Source organism: Emys orbicularis, chromosome 5 (assembly GCF_028017835.1).
Source record: "Emys orbicularis isolate rEmyOrb1 chromosome 5, rEmyOrb1.hap1, whole genome shotgun sequence".
Lineage (NCBI taxonomy): Eukaryota > Metazoa > Chordata > Testudines > Emydidae > Emys > Emys orbicularis.
The window spans coordinates 83,905,358-83,932,489 of NC_088687.1; the positions used below are offsets into that span (position 1 = coordinate 83,905,358).

The 27,132-nt window shown below is 41.3% G+C and overlaps 1 protein-coding gene across 1 annotated transcript; it reads right to left on the reverse strand.

Moving 5' to 3' along the window:
• Positions 1 to 1,882: 1,882 nt before the first annotated feature.
• LRP2BP (LRP2 binding protein) lies at positions 1,883 to 27,132 on the reverse strand. The gene is made up of 8 exons (XM_065405582.1): positions 27,018 to 27,132; positions 22,273 to 22,385; positions 17,463 to 17,576; positions 11,396 to 11,538; positions 11,212 to 11,317; positions 10,298 to 10,521; positions 5,827 to 5,992; positions 1,883 to 1,948 (listed from the first exon to the last, which is right to left on the reverse strand). The coding sequence occupies exons 1-8, from the start codon at positions 27,130 to 27,132 to the stop codon at positions 1,883 to 1,885; spliced, it is 1,047 nt and encodes a 348-aa protein (XP_065261654.1).

Consider the following 27,132-nt stretch of genomic DNA (forward strand, 5'->3'; position numbering starts at 1 on the left):
TGGGGCTCCTATGGTTGGAAAGGCAGGGAGCCAACCCCCTTCTTATAGCTCACCTTACCCCTCCTACGAGGGGGGGGGGGAGAGATAATGGTAAGGTCCTGGCAATGGATTTGCTGGAGGTACCTGGATGGAAAAAGAGGAGGAGCTGGTAAAAGCCCCCTGGGTATGATGAGGGAACTGGATGGAAAAAGGTGGGGAGCTGGTGGAAGCCCCCGGCCCGGGTAAATAAAAAACAAACAGGGTTTACCTGCACTGTACACTTTTATCTGCCGGGTAGTCCCATACATCTAATAATAAAGTCGCGGTCTGATTAAATCCATATCAGGTGTCTCCTGTCCTTCTTTCGGTATAGCTGGACAAACAGCAATTAGCTTACAATTTAGACTGACTACAGTTAAGTTCTGAAACCAGAACCCATATACCACTGTGAAGTTATTGCAACATCAAGATTTCTCTGACAATACAGCCTTAGATTTTCTATTCCATAGCACAGCTTAAGAAGCAACCTAAATTCTATTGGAGATGGAAAGCTACATAAATAAAGACTTGAAAACATGTAATTATAATATAGCAATCAGTGAGTCTCACTGGGGAGAAAGTATCTTATATTAGATACAGCTCAATGGTGTAGCCTATGGCTACTTTTTGGGCCTGTTGAGATGTCAGTTTGTATTAGTAGGAATAGCTAAAAGTCCTATATGGATAAAGATTAAGAAGGATAGTCGTGGTCTAGAGCAGGGGTCGGCAACGTTCGGCACGCGGCTCACCAGGGTAAGCACCCTAGCGGGCCGGGCCAGTTTATTTACCTGCTGACACGGCAGGTTCGGCCGATCGCGGCCCCCACTGGCCGCGGTTCGCCGTCCCGGGCCAATGGGGGCGGCGGGAAGCCACGCGGGCGAGGGATGTGCTGGCCGCGGCTTCCCGCCGCCCCCATTGGCCCGGGACGGCGAACCGCGGCCAGTGGGGGCCGCGATCGGCCGAACCTGCCGTGTCAGCAGGTAAATAAACTGGCCCGGCCCGCTAGGGTGCTTACCCTGGCGAGCTGCATGCCGAACGTTGCCGACCCCTGGTCTAGAGAGATATATACACTAACATTTCACTAGTGTAGGTGTAGATTTTTTTTTCTATAATTAGTTTCTATGAATAGGATATCCCAGTACTGGAAGTTGGTATGGTCTACAGTGTAAACTAAGTATCTACCATCCATGCAAGTTTCCAACCCTCTACTGCTACCATCTAACAGTGCAATCTTTGAGAAAGTTGTTGCATTTCAGAGATATGGGAAAGGGCAAAGTATACAGGAAAAAGATTTAAATGTAAAGAAAGCACACACCTTCAATTATTACCCCAGTACAGAATATTTTATTTAAATGTATGATATGACTTATAAATAGAATGTATATGAAAAGAGGACACTATTTTTAAGCACAGGTATTTCAGAAATCTTATAATTTTGACTCTGCAGATCTTTAATATTTGTAAGTAAAGGAAATTGACATTAACAATGATTTCTTTTAACAAGTTGATTTTAGCTTGATTTGTATACCATCTAGAGCAGAGTTGAAGTAAGAAACGCAGGTGGATATGTTAGTAAAGTGTCCAGTTCATGATGATGAAGCCTTCTGTATAATGAATAAAGGAAGATAATCTGCCTCTACAATGTGTAAGTAAAGTAAGGGTTGTGAACAAAAAATCACCATCAGCAAAATGTTCTTTGTTCTAATCAACAAAAACTGCATAATTCTCATGATTTATAGAAAGCTGAAAAAACAAAAAAAATAGGTGGTTATCTACCTAGCTGCTAAGGATAAACATGGCCTACTGTGTGAAACATATTATACAGCATTGGAAGCAGCTGGGATTTGCCTAAATGTGAAATCTTCTAAATTCTCCCATGATTAGCTGCCAATTCAAGGTCGGAAGCTACATCAGGATCCAGGAGGCATGCCTTTGAAAACAAACAGAATAGTAAGTTATATTTTACAGCCAAAACTGGAATCTAACCTAGTTTGTACAGTGCATTGAAAATGTAACAGACTATATAAACGCCAAATATCAAAATTGTTTGAGAATCAGTTTACTACATACACTAAAGCAAACGTTAACCTTTACATCCCTTTTTTCTAACTCTACTTAAAAGAACAAAACTGTTATGCTATATGTAACCAGCACACTCAAGTTGAGAATTGTTTCAAGAACCTGGACAAAAGCTACTTCCCAAATAACTTTTAGTATGGCTTATGCTGACACCTAAGCCATAGAAGTAAATCAGTTTGCCAGGTGGAGGTTTCCTGAATCCAGTTCATTTTCCTCTCAGCACTATGATCTGTTCATATAACCTCTGTGATCCCCCTCTTCTCTCCTCTGCAAAACTTAGTGGGCCAAATGTGAACTTGGTTTATCTATGTTAAAGCACATATGGTAAAACAGGCAAATTGGGTTTTGATATGTTTCACTTTAAATGGGAGTAACTATACAATTAAATTACAAAATGGCTTCCAACCACAAAGCTAAAAGAAACAAATGATGCTGATCACTGTCCGCAGGGGAATACATGGTGCCAAAAAACTGCCATTGGGATACAGGACCTTTCACTTCTAGGTCACTGACTCATATCTGCTGTAAGCCACTAATGACTGAAAGTTGTTACTACCTGATGGCTCTTTAATGTGAAATGAGGTGAGGGAATGGATGTCCACCTTTTCATTTGGCACCCTTGTTGGCAATCTGAACAGAGATGGAATGGACTGAGTATACAGGGAGACTGAAATACTTTTTCACTTGAACAGGTGTGAAACAATGAGGGTCAATGTGAGAAAGCTTGCACTGATCCTGCCCTGATGTACCTATTCTATGGAAAGATAGTGACCACGCTTTAAAACTGCTTGTCCAGCACTTTTTACTACATTTTTTTAAAACTTCAGGGGGCTTGGGGTTTTTCTTTTTTTTTTTCTTTCTTTTTTTTTTTTTTTTAAGTGTAGCTGCTTTTCACAGAAGGAAATAATTGAAAGAATATTACTGCCTGTTCTGCAATCCCATTGACTTCAATGGGATCATCAGAGTAAGGAGCCACACCTGATGTTCATTTTGTTAGTATTTAACTCCTGCATAGTTCCCACTTACTTGGGTTTTACAAAAGCGGACACTGCAGTCCTATTCTTGGCCCACAATTTGATTTTGCTCTCTAATGCAATCAGATTCTAAACCAGTGGATTGTGTCTTCCTGTATGTTTGTACAGTGCCTATCTATAGCACAATCAGGTTCCCATCCTGTGACACTATTGCAATACTAATATAGTCATCTAATGAATAACATCCACATAATAAATCCATTAAAAAAATGTTCTTCACACAAATTTTTTTTAAAGGGGCATTTGTTTTATTTAGGACCTACAATGTGCTCTCTGTGCAGCAACACTTAGCTAATCAACACGAGCCCCAGAGCTGAGATTATATCAGTGACAGCAGAGATAAGTAAAGAAAAAAGTAGCTGGGATCTTCTCAAGTATAAATAGAGAATGCTGGGATTTAAACTAGGGCTGTCGATTTAATCGCAGTTAACTCGCGCAATTAACTCAAAAAAATTAATCGCGATTAATCACAGTTTTAATCGCACTGTTAAACCATAGAATACTAATTGAAATGTATTAAATATTTTGGATGTTTTTCTACATTTTCATATATATTGTATTCTGTGTTGTAATTGAAATCAAAGTGTATATTATTTTTTATTATAAATATTTGCACTGTAAAAATGATAAACAGAAGAAATAGTATTTTTCAATTCACCTCCTACAAGTACTGTAGTGCAATCGCTTTGTCATGAAAGTGCAACTTACAAATGTAGATTTTGCTGTTACATAACTGCACTCAAAAACAAAACAGTGTAAAACTTTAGAGCCTACAAGTCCACTCAGTCCTGCTTCTTATTCTGCCAATCGCTAAGACAAACAAGTTTGTTTACATTGACGAGAGATACTGTTGCCCGCTTCTTGTTTACAATGTCACCAGAAAGTGAGAACAGGCATTCGCATGGCACTTTTGTAGCCAGCGTTGCAAGGTATTTACATGCCAGATATGCTAAACATCTGTATGCCCCTTCATGCTTTGGCCACCATTCCAGAGGATATGCTTCCATGCTGATGATGCTCGTTAAAAAAAGTGTCAATTAAATTTGTGACTATACTCCTTGGGGGGAGAACTGTATGTCCCCTGCTGTTTTACCCTCATTCTGTCATATATTTCATGTTATAGCAGTCTCGGATGATGACCCAGCACGTGTTGTTCATTTTAAGAACACTTTCACTGCAGATTTGACAAAACGCAAAGAAGGTACCTATGTGAAATTTCTAAAAATAGCTACAGCATTCGACCCAATGTTTAAGAATCTGAAGTGCCTTCCAAAATCTGAGAGGGATGAGGTGTGGAGCATGCTTTCAGAAGTCTTAAAAGGGCAACACTCCGATTTGGAAACTACAGAACCCAAACCACCAAAAAAGAAAATCAGCCTTCTGCTGGTGGCATCTGACTCAGATAATGAAAATGAACATGCATTGGTCTGCACTGCTTTAGATTATCGAGCAGAACCCGTCATCAGCATGGACGCATGTCCCCTGGAATGGTGGTTGAAGCATGAAGGGACATATGAATCTTTAGTGCATCTGGCACGTAAATATCTTGCGACGCCGGCTACCACAGTGCCATGAGAACACTTGTTCTCACTTTCAGGTGACATTGTAAACAAGCGGGCAGCATTATCTCCTGCAAATGTAAACAAACTTGTTTATCTGAGCGATTGGCAGAACAAGAAGTAAGACTGAGTGGACTTGCAGGCTCTAAAATTTTACCTTGTTTTATTTTTGAATGCAGTTTATTTGGTACATAATTCTACATTTGTAAAGTATCAGAGGGATAGCCGTGTTAGTCTGTATCCACAAAAACAACGAGGAGTCCGGTGGCACCTTAAAGACTAACAGATTTATTTGGGCATAAGCTTTTGTGAGTAAAAAAACAACAACACTTCTTCAGATGCAAAGAAGTGTTTTTTTACACACAAAAGCTTATGCCCAAATAAATCTGTTAGTCTTTAAGGTGCCACTGGACTTCTCTACATTTGTAAGTTCAACTTTCATGATAAAGAGATTGCACAACAGTACTTGTATTAGGTGAATTGAAAAATACTATTTTGTGTTTTTATGGTGCAAATACTTGTAATAAAAAAAATAAAGCGCACTGTACACTTTGTATTCTGTGTTGTAATTAAAATCAATATATTTGAAAATGTAGAAAACTACCATTTATTCAAATATTTTGGATTTCTGTTATTGTTTAACAGTGTGATTTAAGCATGATTAATTTTTTTAATTGCTTGACAGCCCTAATTTAAAGGCATCAAGGTTTGCAAATAAGCAAAGAAATATGTTCTGCTTTTGAGTTTAAGAGGCAAGTATAAACAATGTAGTAACGAAATCAGTGCTATTTATCACTTTAACCATCTTGGGAAAATTGTCATAAAAGATTACTAGCCCAGGCACAGGTTCTACTCACCTGCCTTTGTTGTGGTGATTACAATATGAAATTTTACTTGCCTGTCAAAATATGTTACTTGCCTTAGGTGAGTAGAACCTTGCGAGGCTGTTTTGAATACTATGAGAGGATTTACTTCAGTATTTTTTTTAAATATAGAATATTTGTATGTAATAAATGTAGATAGTAAATGTTGTTGGAGCATTTAATGAAACCATACAGCAAGTTTAAGAACTTAAATTCAAATTATCACTCATCTTATACTACATAAGTTAATTTGTAGGGCCTCCCCACGCTTACCCTAGAATAATAATTTTTAGCTGCAACTTGATCTTGTTGTATGCCTAGGCCAAGCTGGAGACATCTAGCAAAGTAGAAAGTAGCCATAGCAACCCCTTTGGCTATGTATACAGGAAGGCAATCGGTTATCTTTGCTAACATATCAATGTTATCGTTTTCTGCAATCCTGTTGTAAAATTTACAATATAAGGTTAGAGGTGAACATTTCAAGCTTTGATAGAAATCAGCTCTATGAACCATAAAGAGACAGCGTCAGAGCACGCGCTTTGTGCCCAACTTCAGTTAAGTTGGGAATTCTGTTGATAATGGTATGAACTTAAAGCATCTCTAGCAAAACAGGTTTTAAATGTACATACAGACTTGAGCAGTGAACATGATTCTCCTATTTTGAGTAACTTGATTCATATAAGAATTAGGGAGCAAATACACTATCACTTTGGTCATTTTCACCACAATTGCACTAATTATAACAAAAGAGTTTCACACAAATTGTTTGTTTCTACCAAACTGTTAACAGTTTAGTGGAAATTTAAAGTAAAACTTGAGTGGCCAAGCTTTACAGTTTAAAAAAAAGTATCATTCCAAATCCTTAATGTGGATTTACCAATGCCTTGTTATCTGAAGATCTAGGGCAACCTCTGAAAACTTCAGGTAAGGAGGACTTTGGATACTTAAGACCATCACCTTCTGGAGTTCCCCAACAGACATTACTAACCTTTAATGAACTGGAATTCAGTTAGTCATGGTTTGCTAGTACACTCAAAGGGATTTTGAGTTTTCTTTAAATTAACTTTTTTAAAACCTCAAATTTGATACAGCACTTCTTAAATAGTAGTGCCTAAAATATATATATTTAAATCCTGTCAGTGCATGTATCTGCCTGCTGCCTTCTCAATATCAGCTTTGCTTTTACTGATAAACACCCTCTTGAAGGGTCTGGGGAAGAGCGTGCACATAAGGTCCCCAAACCATGTATGAGAGTGATGTCATGCTAATACACAAGTCAGGAAGTGCAAGTGACCACTTGCAAAGAGCTGTTAAATACATAAAGTAAAACAGACAAATGAAGAAAGCGTTACAGTAAACTAGGAGTTACACATAAAATATTAGGTCTAAAATTTTCAGATGGAGATGTGATTTTTTTCAAGTTTGTGGCTAAATACATTTACCACTTAAAATATACAAAAAAAATTAGTACTACTTCTGTCTACGCAGCAAGGATTCTGCTTTTTCCTGCACTGTGAGATATTAGCAGTGTCAAACTGTTGCAGGGAAAATACAAAATCCTGAATTCCAGCCTTGGTAGGAAAATGGAGATGCTTTATTCAGTTTTATTTTAAACTATATAAGTGCAATTAAGTTAAGCCTATAGACATACCATATGAATCACTATCAGTGAATCTGATTCTGTTTAATCCTCAACAAATCCTTGCCTGCTAACTAAATCACATGCATGCATCTGCAGTAATGTTCTTCCACCTAATGTGATCACCTTTAGCAAATGACAGCTAAAACAAGGAGATATGGCCACTCATTTAAAAATTAAAATAGTATCAAGCAACGATCTGGTTCTTGCAGCTTATATTTAATGTCCTCTGATAAGAAAAACAAGGGAATGTATTTTTGCCCTCCCCTTCAAAATATAATAGCCTACCAATGCAAATAATAGCCAGTAACCTTAATCACCATGCATAGACAAAGGACTTGGTGATTGGCACAGTCTACTGAGTGTTTTGTTAAAGGAGATACCATGGTGATGAGCACAGTTTAAAGAAAGCTATATAGAATAGGAAGACAATTCTTCAAGGCTACAATATAGACGTGGCCAAACCCAACTCCAAACATAAGATGTGAGCCTGAAGGCAGGTCTACAAGACAGCCCAAGTCAATATAACTTACGGCGCTCAGGGGTGTTAAAAAGCCCCTCCCCCCCCAAGTGATGCAAGTTTTGCGCTGTCCACACTGGCGCTATGTCGGCAGGAGATGCTCTCACCAAGGTGGAGTAATTATGCCAATGGGAGAGCGCTCTCCTGTTGGCATAGCACGTCTTCACCAGATGCGCTACAGTGGTGCAGTTGCATCAGTGCAGCTGTGCTGAAGTAGTGCTGTAGAGTAGACTTGCCCTGAGATGTGACTGAAAATAAGTGGATAACACAGAGCTCTCTTTTATGTTGGTGGGAGTGATGTAAGACTGCAAAGGGGAAATTTGTCATGATCTTATTAAATAAATGTCCCAGATTTGTATGGCAATTAGGGCATATTGACTTGGAGGTTACAGAAGTAGTGTATCTGTTTTATATAAAGTGCAGCAAATTGGTGTACAGAAGGTACATGGGAAGGCACAGGGACAGGAGCAAAGAAGATGCTGATGCCTGACGTGACAACTACTTGCTCTGCTGGCAGACTTCTGGCCCGAGAACATCTACTGTTCCAGTGAGATGGGATTGCTTTGAGCACGACAATACATTTTCCTTCAGAAGTTATTTATGGCTATAACCTATTACGGCTTCTTTGTGAAAAGATGACTACAGCTAACAAGGTACACCCTTTTCTTGTCAGAATAGCCTGCTGGACCGCAGTGGCTAAAGGACAAACTCCAACTGATTGATATGGCCAGTGCATGGCTACCATTCTATCTACACTGCATGTGAAAGAATGGGAGCTAGGCTCAAGACCAGCATGATTTTTGGGGATTCAGTGGTGAATAAAAATAGAAGGTTGTTTGGCTAAACATCTCAATTTCTGGACTGTCAGAACTTGAACCCTGAAATCCAAATCGTGAAATTCTGCCACTCCTAGTTCTATGTAATTTTCCTTGGCAGCATCCCTTTGTTCTTCATTCCTTAGATGCTTTACAGTAGTATCCTAAATAGATGCATTTTTACCACCTGAAAGGATGAGTTTTGTATATAGCTTGTAGAATCACTTTGCCTGTCTCTTTTTCCTTTAGAAACTTAATGATCTGACTGATGGGTTAAATCTGTAATGTAAGGCTTTGCTAGCAAACATTATATTTGGGGGTTTTATAATGGGACATTTGGTTACGTAGAAATTGTAAAACTGAGGCCAACATAATTCTCCTCTCCAGTGTGTTCTGGATTTCATCCACTGTGTAAACAAAACAGAAATCAGTCAACTTGGCCCTCAGTTCAACCAGAATGTATTATTGAACCTAAACCATCATGGCAGGGCAAATTCTTCAATTGCACCTTATCCTGTTTACATAGAGAAGCAAAGCGATATTTCTGAATTGAGAACACATTATGATGGTGTACTGTAAAGTACTACCACTTGAAATCTTAGAAGTGCCAGATGGATCAGCAGTGGGATCCACAGAAACTCTTAGATTTTCCTGGGGAAAAGGAGACCGTAAAATGCTGCCTACAAAAAAAAAAGAAAAGAAAAAAAAAGTGAGTGAGTGAGGAGATTGAGAGGAAGTGGAATAGATCTGCTGGCTAGTAAAACTGCAGAATGGTGGCTATAGATAACCTAGCCATCCTTAAAAAAAACCTGATTGAGGAAGACCAGCAGGCCATGGGGGGGTCGTCTTTCCCTGTTCCCAGAAGAAATCCCTAAAGTATTGGAAATATTGGGATCCACGCGCTGTTGACAAGTAAATGGACGGCTATCTGGGCAGTGGTTGGAACTCTGTTAGGGAGCGGAGGGCCATTTTAATATTCTGACAGTTTTTTGGCCAGCTGGAAACTGGAAGTGGAGAGCAGCACTTCTCTTTTTCTGGATGGAAACAAGAGTCAAACCCTTATCCAAACACTTCAGAAACTCAAAAGAAAGTTCACTTTGGATTTGGAGGGACTTTTTATTCAAGTCATTTATTTGTCTCTCTATGTATGAAGCCACTTCCAGTTTCTATGTATTTTGGTAAACATGGAGGATGGTTGCAGGCTATGAGAAATGACTGATTAAATCACAGAGACAGGCCTCTCTTCTTTGTTGTTCTGCTCATCCACTGCATGAAGCTTCGGCAGCACTGAGACAAGATATAGAGTTGATAGAGACTGGATGTTTTTTACATTACATCCTATATCATTTACATTATTTTCTAGGGGTCAGACACAGGATATATAAGCTCCTGTCCCATCCTTTATGTACCTGAGTTAAAATGTACTCAAATGAACTTGGAGAAATGGTAATACTTTTCAATGTACGCTTGTTTTGATATTTCAATCTCAATTTCTTCTCCAGTGATTATTTCTGCTTCCCTGTGATCAAGGAGGACAGAGTTGAAGTGAATAATGGAAGGCTTCATAACCATTAGGGTCTTAATTTTGTCTAAGCTCTGTCATTCACTTTTTAAAGATTAAGTATGGCAGTTAAATCTGATACATCTCTGGTAGGGAAATACATGCTTGATTGGCATGAATTTGAACTTGATCTAAAAGAATTATTTTTATCTTTAACTTCTATGATTTTATATCAAGAATTCTAATAAATTTAACTAATATTAATTCACCTTCTGGCAAATGCAGCAGCTTTGGTGTAACATTTTCTTTTGTAGTAATACTCCACAAGATGGCCTTGAGCATAGACATTTCCACGTTCTGCTGCTTCCTTCAGGCACTCCAAAGCAGCCTTTGTATTTTGACGTATGCCTTGTCCATAGAGATACATAACACCAAGTATACCCTGAGACTCCAGACTTCCATTGCCACAAGCTTCTGAATGCCAGAAAAATGCCTACAGAACAGGCACAAAGTTATTGTCATTTTTGAAATATTTACATAACCCTTTGCTTCTAGTAAAAATAGACATTCCCCAATCTAGACTATAGCCTAACTGTCTTGCATACTGTCTGTTTTCTTTAAAGCTCTTTTATCTAGCAGCTGGAGAGAGGTGTCTGCATAGTAATAAATGCAGAGCCAGATAAGGAAGCAGGTGGTTGGGGCGGCCAATAGAAAGGGGTGTCACTCCGTTCCTGATCGGGGTGGCACGTCCGGGTCTTCAGCGGCAATTTGGCGGCAGGTCCCTCAGTCCCTCTCCTCCTCTTTGAGCTGCTGCCGAAGTGCCACTGAGGAGGAAGAGAGGGAGTGAAGGACCCGCCACCGAATTGCCGCAGAAGACTGAAGCGGACCGATTCAGCTGCCGCCGAAGTGCCGCCGATCAGCTTTTTTTTTTTTTCTTTCCCCCCCGCTGCTTGGGGCGGCAAAAAAGCTGAAGCTGGCCCTGACCAATGTCAAGGGATTAAAATAAGAAATTTTCTTTCTGTAAATATGCCAGTTTGGGGCTAAATGGGTGAAAAAGTCTAGAAATAATAGAGCATATATTGTTATAAATAAGCTACAAAAGTCTCTTTCTGGAATGCTTCACAGATCCAAAATGAATCTGGGCATTGAATCATGATATGGAAAAGGCAGAAATTGGCATTACCTTTTTCAGATCTTTTGGATTTGATGTAGAATAAAACATTCCCAGGGTACTTTGAGCCTTTACACTTGCCTTTGGATTCCCATGGTCTGCAGCAATAATCCACAGCCTAAAAAATAGGGAGGAAATCTAAGTAACATTACAAAATGGTAGCTTAAATCATGGAGAAATTATTAGATTAAATTACCTTTCAGCCTCTTTATCTGAATGCTTAACACCGCATCCTTCAAAATAAGATCTGCCAAGATTGTATGCAGCAGCATATTTTAAATGTCTTGCTTTAGGAGCGTTAGAGTTGATGATTATTTTCATGTACTCCACTCCTTTTTCCTTTGAGAGAAACAGATTTTAATCATAATTGCAGAAGGTAAAAAGGATAAACATTAAAATTCCAGATAAAGTAAGTTACATATTACACACAAAGAACTTTTCAGTTCTAAAACTCTCTAAATGTTAAAAGGTATGGATGTGAAAGAGCCTTCTTACATTTTAAATATTTTCATTTCTAAAAAAGCAAAAACTAATTTTCATTATGCTCTATTTTTGTGAAAAAGTTGAACTACTACTCTAAAAATTGATATTGTGTGGGATGTCAGTTTGATAAGGATGACACATCATAAATCCTTCGTCTAGCTTTCATTGTACCAACTGTGGACCATCATTCAAGATCAGTTTGCCACCTACACCAGGGTTAACAATACTACAATTATTTTATGAAATTAAAGCCATTCCTTATAAAATGGGAGCACTGAACAAAACTGGATTTACTCTGTTGTGCCAAGTTTTGTAGCAAACAACCCTATACTCTCATGGGATAAGAGGGAAGGTCCTCTCATGGATTGGTAACTGGTTAAAAGGATACAAAGGGTAGGAGTAAATGTTCAGTTTTCAGAATGGAGAGAGGCAAATAGTGGTGTCCCCCAGGGGTCTGTACTGGGACCAGTGCTATTCAACATACTCATAAATAATCTGGAAAAAGGGGTAAAAGAGTGAAGTAGCAAAATTTGCAGATGATACAAACTACTCAAGACAGTTAAGTCCAAAGCAGACTACGAAGAGCTACAAAGGGATCTCACAAAACTGGGTGACTGGGCAACAAAATGGCAGATGAAATTCAATGTTGATAAATAGAAAGTAATGCACATTGGAAAACATAATCCCAATTATATGTATAAAATGCTGGGGTCTAAATTAGCTGTTACCTCTCAAGAAACAGATATTGGCATCATTGTGGATAGTTCTCTGAAAACATCCACTCAATGTGCAGTGACAGTCAGAAAAGCTAACAGAATGTTGGGAATCATTATGAAAGGGATAGATAATAAGACATGGTATGCCCACATCTTGAATACTGCATGCAGATGTGGTCACTGCGTCTCAAAAAGATATATTGAAATTGGAAAAGGTTCAGAAAAGGGCAACAAAAATGATTAGGGGTATGGAACGACTTCCATATGAGAGATTAATAAGATGGGACTTTTCAGCTTGGAAAAGAGATGACTAAGGGAGGATATGATAGAGGTCTATAAAATCATGACTGGTGTGGAGAAAGTAAATAAGGAAGTGTTATTTACTCCCTTAATAACACACGAGCTAGGGGTCACCAAATGAAATTAATAGGCAGCAGGTTTAAAACAAACAAAAGGAAGTATTTCTTCACACAACGCACAGTCAACCTGTGGAACTCTTTGCCAGAGGATGTTGTGAAGGCCAAGCCTATAACAGGGTACAAAAAAGAACTAGATAAATTCATGGAGGGATAGGTCCGTCAATGGCTATAAGCCATGATTGGTGGGGATGATGTCTCTAGCCTCTCTTTGCCAGAAGCTAGGAATGGGCGACAGGAGATGGATCACTTGATGATTACCTATTCTGTTCATTCCCTCTGCGGCACCTGGTGTTGACCACTTTCGGAAGACAGGACCTTTGGTCTGACCCAGTATGGCCGTTTTTATGTTCTTATGGTCACTCTCCTGAATTCCTTGGCTAGATGTGGTAGGCCCCACCTCTGTTTCACTTTCTAGGCATCAGAGGTTTTGGCCCATCTTTTGCCAGCAAAGAATGTTACACTCTTAAAATCTGTAATGGCTGCTACATTTGTATACTGTAATATTAAACAATCAATACCTATATACTTCTGTACCTATAGTATATCTAATCAAGCTAAGTATTTATATAAAGATCAGCCCCCAATATAGGAATTTGAATCAACAATACCATCTTAATAGATACTTGTGGGGCTGGATGGCTTAGGAGACTTGTAACAGGATAATGGAGCTTTTCATATCTAAGTTACCTATTCAAATGCAAAAATTACTGCTCTCTTATGGTGTTTCATGCCTCTGAAATGAATTTGGTGGTCACAATCCATATTATAAAATTGTATCTCCACAACTGGCACACTTACTAAGTTTCATAAAAGAAGCTATGCACTGACTAGAGAAGAAGACCTTTTACCCCCCCGAAGTTGGTGCCTCCAGGAAATGGTTGAGGCATACTGGCAGGATAGTGTATGGAAACTTATGCTTCACTGCCCCTCAACCTGAACCTGTGCTGTGGTTTAATGGAGGACTCCCAGAGTTCTTAAACTGGCACATTTCTCATGTGCTAAATTCTCTTACAAACACACTTCTGCATAAGAAAAACAAATAATTATTACAAAATTTAAAATGATTAAAGGACTTGTACTTGCATTAGATTTAGGACAGTTTTTAATGTATTAAAATTTCCATTTTTTTTAATAACTTTTCTTCAACATGCTGTTCCTTAAATCACAAAGTACGGTTAATGGAAGTACATGATTTGGTATAAGTATGTAATATCAAAATGTAACTATAGTGTCCTCAATAACAATCTCTGAGAGCAATGTTGAAAAAAATATGTCAGGGTACACTGGAAAAGAACAGCTGAGTCAGTGCCAGCTGTCAGCAGCTGCACAGTACATCATCCTAAGCATTCAGTTAGTGAGCAGTCGGGAAATGCTAGTATTGTAAGGATTTAATAGTAGATACCACATGTAAGTATTAAAAAGGTGTATATAAATAATCCTCTGTTAAAAGGAAGGCCAGCGATTCACTACTCATATTACCAAGTATAAACAGCCAAAGAAAGCCAGCCCTAAGCTTTACTCCAAAGTATACCATAATGGATCTAACTCAGGCAAAACACTAAAAAAAAAAAAATAATAGAAACCTGAGAAAAAGCAACATTGTTCTAATCTCACTAAGCAATAAAGGTAGTAGCATCCTTTCCTCTCTGTTAATTGGCTGTTTTGTCTACCCTTCTCCCTCAGCACCTCCACTGCCAGCCATATTTTCCCTGCCCTCCATTCTCATCTCCACCCTTCTCTTCCTCCTCTTCCCATTCTTTTCTTTCCCCATATCCCTGTCCCTTCATGTCTATGCCCCTCAATAACCAATCCCTTTCTTCTCCTACTCCCATGATCCTAGCAACTCATTCCTCCCATTGTCTCCTTTTGCTTCTATACTACACATAAAGCAAAATCAAGCTAACGTGGAACGAACAAACATTTTCAAACCATCACTCTGGTTGGATATTGCATTCCTTAATGTTTTTTCTATTTAGATTGTAAACCCCGTGGGGCTGTACTTTTATTGTAACTAGTACAACACAGTACTGATTCCGTTAAGAGCCTCTGGGTGCTAATGGATCTGGGCCTTCATATCTTCAAGGACGATACTATAAATGTGCTAAACTAGGAAACTGCAAAGATAACTCTGGAATTAAGTTCCGCAGTGATAATAGCAGCAGAAAAATTGTCAACTTTATCTTTAGGTGTTATAAATATATCTGTTGACAATATGAAAGCCATAAATTTAAGCCATCTTTTCTAGCTCACTGAAGGAAAAGAACAAAACAAAACAAGAAACATGCATTTTTTAAGTGCCAAAGTAAGTAAAGTGGTTGCAATAGCAGTAGGGCATATTTGTTTACTTAAATGCCACTAGAATTGACATTTTTATTCTCATGGAAGAACACTTCTCGGGATTATTATGAAAGGGGATTAAAAAAGTAAGATGCTTCAATTTTAGTATGACGCAAATATAAAATGCAGATGTAGAGAAAAAAGTATTTCCGGTTTCACTTAGCAAAAGTAATATTTATTGTATCTGATACATCTCTAAGATGTGCATTGTTCTTTGTCAAATTATATCAATAGCCTAATTAATAAACCAAATCATCAGAAAATATAGGATTAGAGATGTAATTCTCTCCCTAATACATTATGGCCTGGTCTACGCTAATGAGGTAAGTCTATCTTAATTACGTAACTTGTCGATGTAGCTTAGATCGACTTAAAACAATGTCTATATGTCGACAGGAGATGTTCTCCAGTCGACCTAGCTTCCATCTCTTGGGGAGGCGGACTACTGAAGTCGATGGCAGAGTCTTCACTAGATCCGCTAAATCGATGCCTTCTGCATCAATCCCAGCAGTGTTGATTTAGCCGGTAGTGAAGACAAGCCCTAAGACCCCAATCCTTCATGTGAGTAACTTTATGCCTTTTAGTAGTCTAGCTGAAGTCAATGGGACTATTCATAAGCATAAAGTTACAAGTGTGGCTAAGGATTTGTAGCATCTGGTCCAGAGACTTCAACATTGCAGTGTACTAGGCCAAATCCCACTGTGTAAATAAAGCAAATACGATTCCTTTATATGGTCTCTTAAAGCACATATTAATAAAATACAGGAGAAGACACAGGAGAAAGGTGACGATTCAGAGGCTGGACAGGACCATATCTGACACTGAATGGTAAGAATCCAATGGAACTTTTATAGTTTAATGAATCATTTTCTGGTCTATGCCTAAATATCAATTTATAGAAATTGGGTTCTCCTTTTATTTTTGTATTCCTTATTTTAAAATGCTGAATCTCTGTATCCAATTTGTGTAGTAATTCCTAACTTCAAACCATAGTTTGTTATAGGAGAATACTCTACAGTTGAAGAGTTCACAACTACTGTACATAATTCTAGTATCTAATTATTTTTCTCGCCCTCTTCCACCTTGGACTAGACAGAAAAAAACTTCTAACTAGGTACAAATTCGAATGATGCACTTAAGTCCTGATCCGGCAGCTGGCTTCATTTGAACAAATCCCTGTGCCTATGCAGAGCTCCACTGATGTCAGTAGGGCTTCATGTGCATACTGTGGTCTATCTGCATGAATCCAGTTGCAGGACTTGGGGCCTTAAAGAACAGACGTTACTTCTCTTGTTGACTTGGTCTTGAATATGACGTTTAACCAATGAATAAATTAAATAGTAATTTTTACAGGTTTTGTTTTTTTTGTGGGGGGAACCCTTGACTGAAGTTATTAGAAAGAGGGGAGTCATGAAGAGGACTCTCACCTTTCCACAGCCATACACTGTCTTGTAACACATTCCCAGAACCACATAAGTGTTAGAGATGTGTTAATGGCACTGTTCTCTGATCAAGAGTATAAAAAGGTCTCGGGACACATCACTGGCAGAGAATTAGCAATGGAGTTATGTTACATTGACTTTATTGCTTTACCTAATATACTGTTTTTGACTGAGAGAAAAATCAAATGTAATCCTTTGGTTGTACAATTTAATAATATTCCTGGCCTCTAGTGCTAGAAGGGTGTTTTTCTGTAGAATTATTATTATTATTTATTTGTATTCCCACAGTGCCTCAGAGCCCCAGTCATGAACCAGGACCCTGCTGTGTTAGGCGCTACAAATACATATTGTTTGTGAATTCTTCAAATTATGTCTTTTCTGTAACAGATTTTTTTTTAAAGAAAATTTGTCTTGTGGCTTGAAACCTTAGAAATTGTTTCTTGGCTTTTATTTTTACTGAGTTTAATTTCTGTTTAAATGTAACTTGAAAATTACTATATATTATTTGCTTTCAACATAGAGTGAACGCCTTGTGCTTTCCAAACGACAACATTGTTCTTTGCCATTGAGGACAGAGACTAATCCATTGAGTTGCAAATGTATTAAAACAATACTGTTCAAAGGAAAATATTTTATGAGGAAATGTTTAACCTGGACCATTACCCCAACTCATTAATGGGCCTCTGCCTGAGCACACAAAGCTCTGCCTGCATGGAACAAATTGCAGGATTGGGACCTCACTTTGATAATATGTTGTACTGATTGTTTTAATTTTTTAAGGTCTATTAAATATGGAAAGTTATGTAAGGGTCTATCTAGTAAGGTTAGAAGAAAAACTAAATATAGACAGCTGGATAATGACTTACTGGGTCTTCTTTGGTCCCCAATCCATCATAATACATTACACCCAGCTGATACAGAGCTTGAAAATCCGTCTCCTTAATTTTTTCAAATTGTGTAAGTGCTTCGTCATACCAGCCCTGAATGAGACAGTGAGCAATCAAGTAGTACATTATAGTGTATATAACAAATGAACTCTTCAGTATAATTTATTTTTAAACTAGAGTATTTGCTCAGTGAACATGAGAAAAATCATATAGCAGTAGAAAGGAACAAAAAATTATTTTTATATGGTTAAAAAAAGTCACTCTGAATACACTGTTAGCAATTGGGACAGGTAAGGTCAACTTCAGAAAATAATGAATCAGAAGGAAACACCTAGGACTTCCAACCAAGTTTTGTTACTGTATATGGGTATGTATACACACACACACAAAATTAGCATAGCATATGTATCAGTTTACCACACTGCACGTCGCCCTAAAGATGCCACTATTTGTAATCAAAGGAGCTAGTGCCACAGCAGAAACAGGAAAAATATGTAGATATTTTCAGATACCCTTATTTCTTCCTAATTAATCTTCCAATTTAACTGTCTATCCTTATTCCACAAAGCACATAAACACACCTAATTTTAAGCATGCGCTTAAATCACATTAATTTTTAAATAATTGATTTCAGTGGGACCTAAGCATATGTTTAAAGTTAAGCAGTTGCTTATGTGCTTTGCTGAATAGAGATAAAAATGCTTTGCTAAATTGGGGCCTACAACTCTGATCTCACACCAAGACTTCACTACTACAAATGTGTGACGGGTTTTTTTTGTTTTGTTTTACAGAAAGATGATAAATGAGTGGTAGGATTCTGCAGTGAGATAACATTGGGTATGTCTACACTGCGAAGTTGTCGACAAAACTTTTGTCTTTCACGGGTACTTAAAAAAGCCTTCCTCCCTTCCTCCTCCCGCCCCGCCCGCAAAAGACAAAAGTTTTGCCGACGCAAGTGGCAGTGTGAACGCAGACTAAACTAACGCCGCTCGCGGGGCTGGAAGTATTTTGTTGGCAAAAAAGTTGACAAAGTACCAACAAAGAGCGTTTACACATGCTGACTTTTAGTGACAAAGCTGTGTTGACACAGCCTTGTCGCTAAAAGCTGCGTGATGTAGACAAGCCCTATAGTGGAGATAAGGTACTTGTAATGTTTACCATTTACTGAGAGGTAGCTAGGTGAGTTCCTCACCATACACGCTCCTCATGCCTGTAGCTGACCTCCCTTTTTGCCTCCAGTAAAACTGAAGTTCCTAAACTCCACTATATTTTCACAGCAGGATAGCTAATGCATGTTACTTATCACACCTTTGTCAGTGAAGAGACAGAAATCTGTTTGTGGCTTTCTTAAGAGTTCAGGAGGCAAACTTTACAATATTTGCTACTTCAGTAACTCAGGAAGAAAACTGTTTTTAAATACTTAGTAAAACAATGACAGTAGAATCCTGTTAATTGAGGACTCTGATATCCTGATTTAAAGGTGCCAATTTTTTTTTATTTAAAAGAAATTGGAAAAGAATGAAATAAAATACTACACTGAATAAAAACTATAGTTACTGTATTTCCTCATTTTTTTTAAATTATTTATTTGGCAACAACAGTTTAGAATTTAACAGCTACTTAACATGTGGTTAAACAGCCTTCAGCTGGCTCAATGCCTTTGGCTAATTCTGTCCTAATTAACTATTAGTTATTACCATTAGCCTAAATCAGGTCCCTTGGGATATGTCTCAAAGCAGCCATCCTAAGTGATTATACCCCTTTTAAAAATAAACAAAAAACAATTGGGAAATCGTAACAGCCTTTTACACCTACCTGGTATATGCATCAGAAAAACTAGAGCTGCAAGATGCAAGCCTCTTAAATCACACTTTTATAGTTCAATGAGCTGGATCAATGGCAAAATTGTGCAACAACATACAAAACTATATAGATTTAAAAAACTCTTTAAAACCTTTACTATACGAAACTACACTATAAACCCCAACAACCTACCTGCGGGTGGCGGGTATCAAAGACCAGGGAAGGCTAAGCCTCCTCTGACCCAGGCCGTGGACCTGCCCATATTCTGCCCCGAGGCCCCGTGCCCCCGTCCCTCTTGACCCTGAAGCTGGCGGGGGCTCACTCAGCTCCAGTCGGCGGCCTGGAGCTCGGGCCCACCGGTGGCCCGGGGTGACACTGGGGCCAGCCAAGCGCTGGGGCCAGCCCAGTGCTGGCGGCTTGGCCTGGTACGGGGGCCGGCCTGGTGCTGTGGAGGCTGGCAGCTCGGGCTGGCACTTGGGGGGCTAGGCCCAGTGTCACAAAGATACTAAGGTACTTAAACCCCAGACTTAGGTGCCTAGGTCCTAGTTTCAGCTCCACTGCGATCCACAAAACTCCTGTTGAACCCTGTAGGTGCCTAAGCTCAATTGCTGCCTACGTTTTCAGGGTACAAGTTCCCTAGGCACCTATGTTTCTGCCTCTGTGCATGCACGCTACTGCCTCACTCCATGCAGCTGGACACCTATCTGTCACTAAAGCCACAGAGTGATTCACAAATTGGGGGAAGAGAGGCATTTGGCCACTTAAGTTGTGTGAGGGGTGCAATTCGGTAGGCATGCTAAGGTTACCTACCAGACCAGGTCCCATTCAAAACTGGCCAAAGGAGGAGATGATAGTAGTGCCTACATTATAACTTTTAGCCCAATGATTAGAGCAGTCACCTGGAATGTGGGAGACCCAGGTTCAATTTCCCCCCCCCTTTCTGCCAGAGGGGAAGAAAGGATTTGAACAGGGGTTTCCACCTCTCAGGCAAGTGCTCTGACCACTGAGATGATGTGGGGCTCCCTCAGTCTCTTCTGTTGATGCTGTTGCACTGTGGATAAATAATGAAAGAGTTATTGGAGCAGGGTCTCCCATCTCCCAGGTGTGTGCCCTACACAGTCTACAGTCATTCTCTCTCTCTCTGGCCCAGTGACAACTTAAGTATTTATCCATAGTAGAACTGGGGGAGGGGAGGGGAGGGGAGGAGAGGAGAGAGAGAGTGAGGGCAGTGAGGGCCAGTGGTCAAGGCACCCACCTGGGAGACCCAGGGTCAAATCACTCATTATTTATCCACAGTCTAACAATTTCAACAATTGGGATGGAGGGAACTGCCCCATCCCAATCAGAATATCCCATAGCTCAGTGGTTAAAACATTCTCTTGAGAAGATACCCCTGATCAAATCCTAAAAAAATCCCTCTCCCCAGCAGAGAGGGGGGAATTGAACCTGAGCCTCCCACATCCCAGGTGACTGCTCTAAGCATTGGGCTAAAAGTAATAAGGTGTGAACCAGCTCCTCTTCCTCCAGCCATTTTGTGTGAAGTGAGGCAGGTGCCTAACTCAGTGGTTCCCAAACTTATTCCGCCGCTTGTACAGGGAAAGCCCCTGGCGGGCCGGGCCGGTTTGTTTACCTGGGAGCTGCTGGAAGCAGCAGCCAGTACGTCCCTCGGCCCGCGCCGCTTCCAGCAGCTCCCATTGGCCTGGAGCAGCGAACCGCGGCCACTGGGAGCCGCGATCGGCCGAACCTGCAGACGCGGCAGGTAAACAAACCAGCCCGGCCCACCAGGGGCTTTCCCTGCACAATCGGCGGAACAAGTTTGGGAAGTATTGGCCTAACTCATTCCCACAAGAAACACCTTAGACACCTAAACTGCCTGACTCCAGGAGCTGGTTTCCATTCATGGACTGCTAAGCAGAGATAGGTGCTTCCTTATAGCCTGGACTTGGGTGCCACTCTCCAAGAGGGGGACTAAGCACACACTCCTCTCATTGGCATCTCCCACTGCTTCGTTTAGGTGGCTTCCCACCTAGCATGCTGTTTTTTGTGGATTGCATTCTAAGGTGCCCATCTCTTCCCCCTTCATTGTATAGGGAGCTTAGGCACCTAACTTGACTTTTAAAATCACAGTGTTGCTCCTATGATTTTTCTAGGTGCCAGGATGCTCAGCATTGCAACACCTAAGTCCCTTTATAATCCCACCCCAATTGGAAGCAGGAAGCAGGCTGCAGGTACAGAGACAGAAACCATCCTCCACTCTTCGATTGACCATAGAAAGAGAGGAACTGAGAATGCAGAGCCATATCCCTTTATATAACCTTACACTGAACAGAGTGTTACAAAACAGCACTTGCATGTCTCTCAACAGGCATAGCTTTAAAAGAGATTTCTGAATTTTGCAGCAGCAAGAGGTGCCAGAGCAGTCAATGACATTATGCAGAGACCACCTCAAAGATGTGAGTATTAGCATGTGTCTAGATATGAAGATCTGGTTAAGACTACACTTCAATATACAACATGGATATCTAAGCTCCAGTTAGCCAAGGAACAGTCTGATATTCCACTAGATGGGTCCAATCTTACTCCCACTGAAGTCAATAAGTGTTTTGCCACTCACTTCAGTGAGTACAGGAATGGCCCCAATAATTCTGCTCTCTATGCAGTCAGCAGGACTTCTGGCAATGACTACAGTCAGAAGCACTAAACCCAATTTCTCAAATTTGAGAATATTTGAAATAATAATGTATCTGTAATTTTATCCTTCTCCTACCCTGCCTCTCTGGGTCTCATTCTTTCTCAGGGAATCATGCTTCCCACAGTTGCTCCATAATTCTTGTTTGATTCGGATTTTTTTATTTTTTACTTATTTCACTTTGTATTTATCTTCTTTTGTAACATTTTCTAGTATTACCTCTTTTTCCATATGGAAATTGTACTGAAAAGTGTCAGTTTTATAAAATGTTCTAAAAAGTAAATAGTAAAGTACAACCTCTTCAAAGTACAGCTGCCCTTGTAGAAAATATGCCAGAGGATCTCCATCTATGATCCTCTTCGCCAACAGCTCCTCTGCCCTTGCAAACAAAGCGGTATGGCTATAGTTCCCTGCTAAAAACAGATATATATTTGTCTAATCACAACAAACAGAATAATATTGTAAGTACACTATTACACTGAAGTTGTAATAGTTCTCTTTTTTTACCCTGACAGACATCATTAAGATGTTCCCTTTTTGTTGCATGCTCCATAGACTCAGCTAAAACAGATCAGTGTTTTATACTGGAGGAAAAAATCTACAATAAAGATAATTAAACCTTTATGAAACAGTTTACTTTGCCATAAAAATGTTATATGTATTTGTATGATGAAAACCTGATCTCAGTTGGTGGAAAACCAGAATACAAATAACAGTTCCCTTATACAAAGTTTATCCACACTGGAAACATGAATTGCTAATGTTTAGAACAGTTTAAGATCTAAGCTAAACAACTGAAAATATCAACGGATTTAAAGATGATGAAAACTCCTTTCAAAACTGGCAGCCAAATCAGGGAATATTACTTTAAGCCCCGATCTTGCAATCTGGTGCATGGGCTTCACACAGGCACAACGGTCCACCTATTTACAATGACTTGCAGGAGCTGGGCCTTACAGGAAGGAGAGACATTGTTTCATATGCTAGGGCAGTGTTTCCCAAACTTGGGACGCCGCTTGTTTAGGGAAAGCCCCTGGCGGGCCGGGCCGGTTTGTTTACCTGCCGCGTCCGCAGGTCCGGCCGATCGCGGCTCCCACTGGCCGCGGTTCGCCGCTCCAGGCCAATGGGAGCTGCTAGAAGCGACGGCCAGTATGTCCCTCAGCCCGCGCCGCTTCCCACAGCCCCCATTGGCCTGGAGCAGCGAACCGCGGCCAGTGGGAGCCGCTATCGGCCGGACCTGCGGACGCGGCAGGTAAACAAACCGGCCCGGCCCGCCAGGGGCTTTCCCTACACAAGCGGCGTCCCAAGTTTGGGAAACACTGTGCTAGTGCATGGGCTACCTAAGTGGCTGACCTGATTTAGATGCCTAACTCCAGGAGAAAGTCTGCAGCTGGGTAACCCAAGCAGAGGGAAGTGGCCCACCAGCCAGGTGTACCAGGTCAGCTGCATACTTGCCTATGCCCCCTTCTCAGCATTTCTCTCCTGGCTAACTTACCTGACTCCCCACTCAGCTGGCTGGCTTTTGAAAATCGCTTCCTTAGGGGACTCTCTCAATATATTTTATGGGGTGCCTAGCTCAAGGCTGAAAATTCTCCTGGGACACAGCGTAGGGGGCTAAGTGTTGCAATGCCTAAGTATCACTGAGGATCTGAGCCAAAGTCACTTTGAAAATGAGACTCAAGGGCCAGATTTTCAAAGGTATTTATATGCTTAAACATACGGATATGCACCTTGTGGGCTTTTAAGGGTCTAACAAGTTACGCACTTAAGTCCTATTTAAATCAACAGGAATTAAGTGTCCACCTGCTTGGGCACTTTAGGAAATCACATTAGGGGCCCATCTGTATCTTCATGAGCCTAAATACCTTTGAAAATCTGATCCTTTGGCCAGGGCCGGCTCCAGGTTTTTTGCCACCCCAAGCAAAAAAAAAAAAAAAACCAGAGTGCCGCCCCTTGAAAAGGGCTGCCCCCAAAGGGCCAAAATGCCACCCCTTGAAAAGTGCCGCCCCAAGCACATGCTTGGAACGCTGGTGCCTAGAGCCGGCCCTGCCTTTGGCAATTAAGTTACTTAGCTGCTTTTGAAAATTCTTCCCCAGGTTTGCCACTGACTTGCTATATGACCTTGGGTAAGTCATTTCATTTCTGTGAAGTCTGTCTAATATGGGAGTGATGATAACACCAGGGTTATTTTGAGACTGCACTTAAAAAGCATTTTGATTTTGTCAGGTGAAAAGGGCTATATAAGTGCAAAAAATATTTTTATTAATAAAATCTCAGCCACAATACTCTTATTAGTGCCTTTTAGGATTTTTTTTCCAACTGAGTGAGATTTTTTTCGATCATAGTAACATTTTGTGAACAAGCTGAACTTTTAATCAATTACATTTCACTTTACTAATTATAATGGTGAAATCTCTATTTCTGACTTAACAGAAAATGGAAGAATCAGTAGAATCAGAGAACAGGAAGGGAACAACAAAGAATGAGAGGCAGCAAGAACAATACAACTAGCAAAGGGAAAAAGAGGAGCTAAGTTAACGTGCTTAAAAATGGGAAGAAGAGGGACCACATCAAACTGGAGCAGGAAAAGCGAGGGGGAAAAAAAGAAATAGGAAGATCGGACAATGAAAAAATGGCTCTATTCCCCTTGAATATTCTGCCCCATTTATCTATTTCCAGAACCTTCATATTTTCTGCAAGCATTTAAAGTAAAAAGGGGGAACAAACTCACCCCAACATTGCCAAGCTAAAAGTCTTCAAGAACTGTCGGGCCTGCTTAAATTTATGAGATTGGCTTAAAAATCATGAGACTTTAAAAAGCAATACACTTTGTGTTCTTTTTATTTGATATATTGGTTCTGATCCTTAAGGCAACACTAAATTCAAGTTACCACGCTTTTCCCTGCAATCATGAGGTCTATACATTTTTTTTTTTCAAATGAAGGCTGAAACTCTCCACTCCAGATTGAGGGGTTGAGGGTAATCTGCTGGCAGGCTGCGTGTGGCCCGGGGGGCTGCAGGTTGCCCACCACTGGAATAGACACACAAGGAGTACAAGAAAGGTTATGCAGGAAACCATAAACTGGCATTTCCTAACTTTTGAGTGCTTGACTTTGCAACCTACATAATGTTCCTTTAATGTCATGTATTTGTATGTATTATATCAGTGGTCACTAACCCGTCGATCACTATCGACTGGTCGATCTTGGGGATTCTCCCAGTTGAGCGCAATCTACGGCGGTGCAGCAGGGCTGCTGCTAAGGTAGGCTCCCTGCCTGCTGGGGCCACACACCACTCCCGGAAGCAGCCAGCATGCCCCTGCAGCCCTGTGAGGAGGGACAGGGGTCTCTGCGTGCTGCTCCTGCCTGCAAGCACTGCCCCCGCAGCTCCCATTAGCCGGGAATGGGGAACTGTGGCCAATGGGAGCTTTGAGAGAGGGGCAGCATTAGGGTGATCAGATAGCAAGTGTGAAAAATCGGGACGGGGTGGGTGATAAGTGAGGGTGGGGGAGAGCGAGCGACGGAGAGAGGGGAGGATGGAGTGAGTGGGGCGGGACTTTGGGGAAGGGGCAGGACCTCGGGGAAGGGGTGGGGTAGATCCTGGGTTGCCCTTAAATTCAAAAAGGGATCTTGGGCGTAAAAAGTTGGAGACCACTGTACTATACAGAGGTTGACTGTGCTTTAGTGAATATTACCACTGATTTCTGTTTCACGTCAGTCAACATTAATCTGGTCAACATTAATCTCTATCGACAATAAAGTCTCATGTTCCTCAACACTGTAGGTGATGAAATCAAGGTTAATCAAGGATCTGAGCCACTTGATGCTTTAGTGAAGATGCTACTACACCAACGGGAGAGCTTCTCCCATCAATTTAGTTAATCCAAATCCCCAGAACCTGGTCTACCCTACAGAGTTAGGTCGACGTAAGGCAGCTTATGTTGACCTAACTCTGTAAGCATCTATACTACAATGTTGCTCCCGCCAATGTAAGTCGCCCACTACACCAACCTAATAACTCCACCTCCACAAGAGGCGTAGCGCTTAGGAGGATGTAGTTAAGTCAATGCAATGTCTGTGTAGATAGACACTGTTGCTTACATCACTCGTTCCTGCCTTTGACAGCCTTAACTGTCAGCCCTGCCGCCTTGGCGCTGACCGCTGGACAGGGGTGTAGCTATGGGTAGCTTTGGCCCACCCGCTTAGCATCCAGGCCCACCGCCCCCCCAGCCCTGGCTCTGCTCCGGCCCCAGCACTAGCCCCACCTAGACCTGGAGGACGCCTCTCACATATCCAGCCTGACTGGAGTGGGGAAGGGGGGACAGCAGTGGCACAGCAGAGGGGTGCCTGACGAGCACCGTGCACACGTTGCAGCTGGAGGAGGCTGGCCGGCTGGCCTGCCCAGCAGTGGCGATCATCAAAAAATGTAGGCCTGCTGCCTCGGGGAGATGGGCCTGGCGTGGGGGGGTGCAACGGGGACTGGTGCTGGAAGCCGTGCACACTGGAGAGCGGCGTTTCCTCCCAGAGCTAGGTGCATGCACGGGGCTCTGGGGGACCCTGGCCAGAGTATCCATCGCCCCCCGCAAGGCCGGCTGGACTGGAGAGGGTGGTTGGAGGCAGGCCCCCCGATCCTTTCTGCCTCCCCTCTCCCATCGTTGCCACCACCCGAAGTCGGTGTAGCTAGCATGGGACATTAGGTGCTGTCTATAAGGGAGGGAGGCGGAAGGTCGGTATAACTATGTTGCTACGGGGTGGATTTTTCACACTCTGAAGTGGCATAGTTATCCCGATATAGAGCTCTAGTGTAGACCTTGGGTAAGATCCACCAGCAAGTCACTGGGAGACTGAGGATCGGACTCCAGGAGTCCTGTCTCCCAGACCTTTGTGCCCAGCTGTGGGCTGGCTGGACCCTGGTAAACACGCTGCCACTGAGTGGCGCCTGGGCATCTGCTGGGCTAGGGCGCTAGTGCAAAGAAAGCAGCGGCCGCGGGGCACTGACTGGAGCAGCAGCTCCCAGCACGAATGGGGGGTGCGGGTCTTTACCTATCTCCGCCCCTTGCTGCTTGTTCAGCTCGGAGTCGCTGAAGGTCCTGGAGATGGTCTGCAGGACAGGCTCGGAGCTGCGCCTCCGGGGCAGCGCTTCGCTGCTCAGCTTCAT

Excerpts from the sequence above, each read along its gene's own strand:
- LRP2BP (XM_065405582.1), bottom strand. The coding sequence starts at position 27,132 with ATGAAGCTGAGCAGCGAAGCGCTGCCCCGGAGGCGCAGCTCCGAGCCT. Across the intron at positions 5,993-10,297 it reads GCTGCTGCATTTGCCAGAAG|GATTGCAGAAAACGATAACA; the intron begins GTGAATTAATAT and ends ATTTTACAACAG. Across the intron at positions 1,949-5,826 it reads CTAAAAATTATTATTCTAGG|GCATGCCTCCTGGATCCTGA; the intron begins GTAAGCGTGGGG and ends TTGTTTTCAAAG.